Here is a 6,000-nt window from a genome sequence, read left to right on the forward strand (position 1 = left end):
TATGTTTTGTATATAGTAATACAGGTAAGTTTGAACATAGAAAATAACATAGAATTTGTAAATTAGATTAAAATAAAATAGATGAAGGTACAGTTCATGTTTATATAGAAGTGCGATTAGTTTGGACAGTGTTTATAGACTCACTCTTTTTTTGTTTAGTTTAGAGTTCAATAATTTAGTTTTAGTTTTTTTCTCTCAAAAAAAGATAAAATATGTTTACTGTAACAGAAACGTCTTTGATTTAAACAGATATGAAAAATATAAAGTTATACCAGTCACACATTTTTTTTGTATACCACTATATATGAAAAATTAAAACATGATGAACTGAAGCTCAACATTTGGTTGCATTTTCAGAATAACTGTATGTTTGAGTGCATTTTTGCTGATGGTCAGCACTATATGTTTCAATTTCTCTCCTTAAGACATATTCTCAACTTTTTCACTTGCAAACAAGAGCATGTGGTGAATACTGTTTGTTTTTATTCGCAATGAATTAATCATCAATAGTTAAACTGAATGGCCATTTTCTTTGGTAACTTTTTTGTCTTACCTGCATATGGTACTTCTATATGAACATCTGATATTAGGATTAACTGTTCAACCAAAGCCACCGCTTGCCTAGGTGGATTTGTTACGTCATTTTGTACCGTAGCTGTAACGTTGTAGAACGAATCCATTCCAAGGAAAGTATGCCGTAATTTTATCCTTGATGGTTTTTCTATGAATGTCTTTAGAGCATGTTGTGAGGTAAATATGGCGGGAGTTGTTGTCAGGTTGTATCCTGATGTCAATCTGCTGCCCCATTGTGTATCACTGTTTACGTCATAGTAAAACTCGTAATTCTTTCCTGTTGCAGTGATAATGGCTGTTCTTCCAGTAGGTTCTTTCAAAGCCATAACATCACCTTGTTCAACTGACAGCAAGTCGATGTCTGGAATATCATAAAACTGCTGACCTATTGTGGTGATAGTTACATCTATTTGGCCAACCAATGTGTACTCTTTCATTGACATCGACGACCAGGTCTGTATTACTGTGTGGGGAACGAGTAAACCAGTGGACATGTCAACACATCCACGTTTAACGAGACTGTAGATTGTTCCTGAACCACATTGGTGTTTCCATCCAGTGGAAGATGGTTGAATGTTACATTGAACTCCGTTAAGTATACAGGAACTACTTTTAGGGCAGAAGTTATAACCTGATGCGCAAAATGGTCGATATACCTATCAAAATAAGATACGATTAGTAATGTATAAGTAAAGACTGAAACTAAGCTAAGTAACTTCTCAACTCATAATACTTGTAACATTCAACAGAAAAGCTTTCATCTTTTAGTGCTTTCAATTTTTAAATCTATCACTGGAGAAGAATAATCGAATCTGTACGATGTCCAGAATGCTCGAGATTTCTTGGAATCTTCGTTAAAATCACTTATAACTTTTAACAGTGATGAAACAAATAAAGTAAACAAAAAGGATACAAACGAATCATATTTTACATAATTTACATTATACCTGGACATAGATTAATCCTATTGCAGTAGCTTGAAACTCTAGAGCTGCAAGTGTACCGTTGTTAGGTATTGTGTGCTCTGGCATAAAATACAACATATCGCCCGGGTAAGCAGCACCTGATGTTATACCAGATGACTGCCCTATCATCAAACTTTTTGTACCTAAAATAGTAAGAACTTTTAAATATAGATTAAAATAGTGGTTAAGTTTTTTATGTTTATCTATCTGGCTGCTACAGACGAGACTATCATGTACTTAATTAATTTACAATGTGAAGTTTTAAAATTAGATTGATTGAATAGTCATGTTCTTATCTAAATGAAATCAAAATACGGAAAATAAAATTTATAACCGGGTCTAAATGGGGCTTTAAAATATAGAGAATAATGGCAATAAAGGGAAAAATAGGAGAGAATAGAAAAATTAAAAAAAAAAAAAAAAAAAAAGGAGTTAGAATAATAGAGAAATAAAGAAACTCAAAACAATGTGTTCATTTCGTTTTCGATTTTTAGCATTTATCGAATATTTATGTAATCTAGTCAGTTAATACGACGGCTCACTATTAAGTTACAATATGTCCGGGGATTTTAAAAAGGCAAAAGTTTTGGTAGACGACATTCCTTTCAAATAAATAAACAGATTGTAAAACATACCCGGGGATTTGAGAGTGTAAACTTTTCCATCACCCATGTCAACGGCTATATTCAAGTTGGTTCCCATAGCAACTGTAAGATAACAGTCAAATCGTGTTTGCGAGACAACCGTTTCTTCACAGGACAATTTCAATTGTTTTACTCGTGTTTGCACCTATAACAAAAAATTTACAATATTAAGATTTTCAATTACAGTTTATTCCTGTGCTCATGAATATTTTTTGTTATCTTCACATGTTTTACGAGAATTATAGAATGATAAACAATAGCTTACGTTGTTTGGTATCTTAAATGCAGTTAAAATATTTTAGCATTTCAAAAAGGTTAGATGTTTCCTCAACAAATATTTTCTCCTTTCATTATAATTATATATTCAATAAGCTACACTTATTAGTGAAATAATAATAACTGCTTCTGAAATCTCAGCAATTTAAGTTTCATTTCCAATCAATAGAAATCAGCGTAGAAAAAAAGTAAAACCTCAAAATATTTCCGATGAAAACTCAAAACAAAAAATCCCTAATCAAATAGCAATATCAAAAGTTCAAACACATAAAAACAATGAATAAAAGCTGTCACAATCCTTACTTGGTACAGGTATATTCTATTGTTGAAAATGGTGGATCATTTCAATTACTCATATATTCTTTACTTATCTTAATACATTAAGAGTGTAATGTATATTTCATTTGTTTAACTAGGTAAAATGGTATACTTGAATGATAGTCGAGCGATTGCGTTAAATCATGTTATAGGCCATAAGTGACATTTAAAAAAAATAACCATATGATATTTTAAAGACTTATGTATTATTTATGTTAGAATTGTTATATGTTTCCCTCCTTTTCTTAAAATTATAATATTTTTTTAAAGAACGCCCATTTTCACTGACTACTCACTTTAAGAACTGTTTCATCAAACATCGTTTCAATGTCATTTGTAACATTCGCTGTCATTCCAACCTCCCCTGACCGACGTATATTGTAATTCACTGACTGTGTGGTCAGGGGTCCAAAAGACGGTCCACCATCATAGATTGTACCATTGAAAAGCAAACTAGATCCTCCTGTTATGTTGAAATTGATTGTACTCAAAGCGTATGTTTCCATGACTTCTGTAAATATAAATTTATATGAAAATTACGACGTTTTGTAGCTTGGTTGATTTTCCGAAGCATCTTTTTAAATTTTCCTTTAAATGAACAACTTCATTAATAGAGATTATTTTGGTCATAAACCATAATAGAATATTACAGGTTTTTTTACATAATTATATACATTTTCTGTAGACATGGAGTTATAATATACTAACGATATCGAAACATAAAAAATAAGGAGATGTGGTATAAGAATAATTCAAAAAGTTATAAAGAAACAACAAATCTTGTTTACTGTAATCTGTTTTTGTCTTCGACTTACCATTCGCTGGTACTATCTTGAATCCGGTCATTTTAACTGGAGCTGTATAAACGCTATCATATATATCACTGGTCCCACAAAACTGTGTAATATCACCGGGGCATGTTACGTCACATATTCCTGTTGGTGAACTACTTATCGTCTGCCCACATAAACATACCTTCCCTGCCGTCAAACCAGCATATCCGTAACCTTGACGTCCACATAAGTTTTCACATTCAGTGGCATCAATGGAAGATGGGTCATAGTTACCGGGATTAACATACAATTCTCTCGAGACAGGCGAGTCTTGGTAACATCCTTGATATGCTGTTTTTGTCAAAATGAAGAATCGTTTCAAAAGGTATTAAGAATCAATAAAAATTCTATCCAATTACAAGAAATAATATATTTTCGTAAAACAAAAGGAAAGCGTTTTATATTATATGTTCCTTATAATTATTTGAGTTTAGAAGTCTATGTCAATTCTATCGATAAAAACTGCATGACTATGTTTCAACTTGGTATTTGCTAACGAAAAAAAGGCTATTGGAACTGTCAGTTTAAAAATGTAATGTTTACGCCTTAGACTAAAGCTAAGTAACAAAATTCAAAGATTCAACATTTTTAGAGGTTATTTCTTGTTTTGAAAGAAGCCTTTGTCCATGTTTCATAACATTCTATAAAAAAGAGAATGGAAATGGGGAATTAGTCAAAGAGACAACAACCCGACCATAGAGCAGACAACAGCAGAAGGTCACCAAGTATGTATGTTTAAAACATTTTATCACAAAAAGTTTGCAAATAGTAACTGCAAATCAATATATATCAGTACTAGTATTACATAAAAATTTTATAAATGACAAACTACACATTTTGAAAATTTTGTTGAAGACTGTATCTCGTGATTTATAAAAAATAAGAAAATTCTAAGTAATTGGCAAAGCTTTGATGTCTAAACAGTTTAACATCAAGCTGCGTCTATATTTAAACTACAAAAACAAAAAACTTTTATCAGTAAAAAATGGGGAAATGACAAATACAAATGATTTGCACACTGTAATTTGATTATAACACCTTTCTGTCCTACTGTTATGAAAGCTGAAATCTCTTTTTGTCGTTTTTGTTTTCAACCGACCATCATTATCAATTTGTAGATGTAAGGTAAGATATGAGGCAGACTTAGCTATATCTCTTGTATCCTTCACTTCTAATTCGATGGGATAGATGCGTTTAACATACTCATCAGATTTAAATTATTTAGTGAGAGAACATCATCTATATAGCCGGAAGTAAAGTTAAGGATATTACTAACTTCTTATCTTTCTAAGGAGTTCCTGTATGAAGTGATCCTGATAATAATAACGAAACAAGTCGGTAAGAAGAGGGGTACAATTGGTTCCTATTGGAATGGCTGTTAGTGGTCATTCCAAATGGTGAAGTTGAAATCATCCCTTCGTAAATTTTACGGACGCCATCACGAGTTGGTTGACCGTTATGGAATAACCGTTTCACAAATGATATCGGATATGTTCCTTACGTCGTAACTACAATCCCCTTCCCTTTCATGAATTTGACCTACCGAATTAGACTATTTACCGGATTTGTAATCACATAAGCAACACGACGGGTGCCGCATGTGGAGCAGGATCTGCTTACCCTTCCGGAGCACCTGAGATACCCCTAGTTTTTGGTGGGGTTCGTGTTGTTTATTCTTTAGTTTGCTATGTTGTGTCATGTGTACTATTGTTTTTCTGTTTGTCTTTTTCATTTTTAGCCATGGCGTTGTCAGTTTGTTTTAGATTTACGAGTTTGACTGTCCCTTTGGTGTCTTTCGTCCCTCTTTTATTACCACTGGGTCGATGTCTCTGCTGGTGGACATTTTGTCCCCGAGGACATCATCCGCCCAGTAGCAAAACTACAATTGCATGAACTTACGAAGAACTAACAGGAAACTGGCTCGGACGTCGCCCAGTATAAAAAGGTCCGAAACAGACGTCACCATGGACACGGTGTCGTCTGATACGGCAGGTGTCCCCTCATCACCAGACATGACATATAACCCAAACACGACTCATTCAGATCACCGTCCTAGTGACAACAGCAATATTACACATATACAGCCTTGTTCAGTTCTCCTTAAAGACATTTTGGTTTTTGATGACACAGTACAACACTGTCGCATTTCAAAATGTGAGACCAAAGGCTGCAAAACTTGTGCTATTTTAATTACAGATGCTGAATTCACTAGCAATTTGACTAAGAAGTCATATTTTACCAGAAGTTACGATGATTTAAATTGTAAATCGATAAATGTCGTCTACGGATTAGAGTGCAACCTTTGCGGCTTGGTATACGTCGGTGAAACGAAAGGAAGGCTAAACAAACGTATGTGCGGTCATAGATCGACATTAACCTCAATGCTAACGA

General features: G+C 33.4%; 1 protein-coding gene across 1 annotated transcript in view; it reads right to left on the bottom strand.

Moving 5' to 3' along the window:
* LOC134726651 (uncharacterized) overlaps positions 1-5,623 on the bottom strand; it is a 62,193-nt gene extending 56,570 nt beyond the window's left edge. The window contains exons 1-6 of the mRNA XM_063591061.1: positions 5,509-5,623; positions 3,592-3,900; positions 3,073-3,287; positions 2,174-2,327; positions 1,521-1,681; positions 554-1,229 (exon numbers count right to left, since the gene is read on the bottom strand). Coding sequence (XP_063447131.1) covers positions 554-1,229; positions 1,521-1,681; positions 2,174-2,327; positions 3,073-3,287; positions 3,592-3,900; positions 5,509-5,623 — 1,630 coding nt within the window. The remainder of the gene's footprint in view (positions 1-553; positions 1,230-1,520; positions 1,682-2,173; positions 2,328-3,072; positions 3,288-3,591; positions 3,901-5,508) is intronic.
* Between the last annotated feature and the right edge of the window lie 377 nt (positions 5,624-6,000).

The sequence above is a fragment of the Mytilus trossulus genome, chromosome 7 (assembly GCF_036588685.1).
Source record: "Mytilus trossulus isolate FHL-02 chromosome 7, PNRI_Mtr1.1.1.hap1, whole genome shotgun sequence".
Classification (NCBI taxonomy): domain Eukaryota; kingdom Metazoa; phylum Mollusca; class Bivalvia; order Mytilida; family Mytilidae; genus Mytilus; species Mytilus trossulus.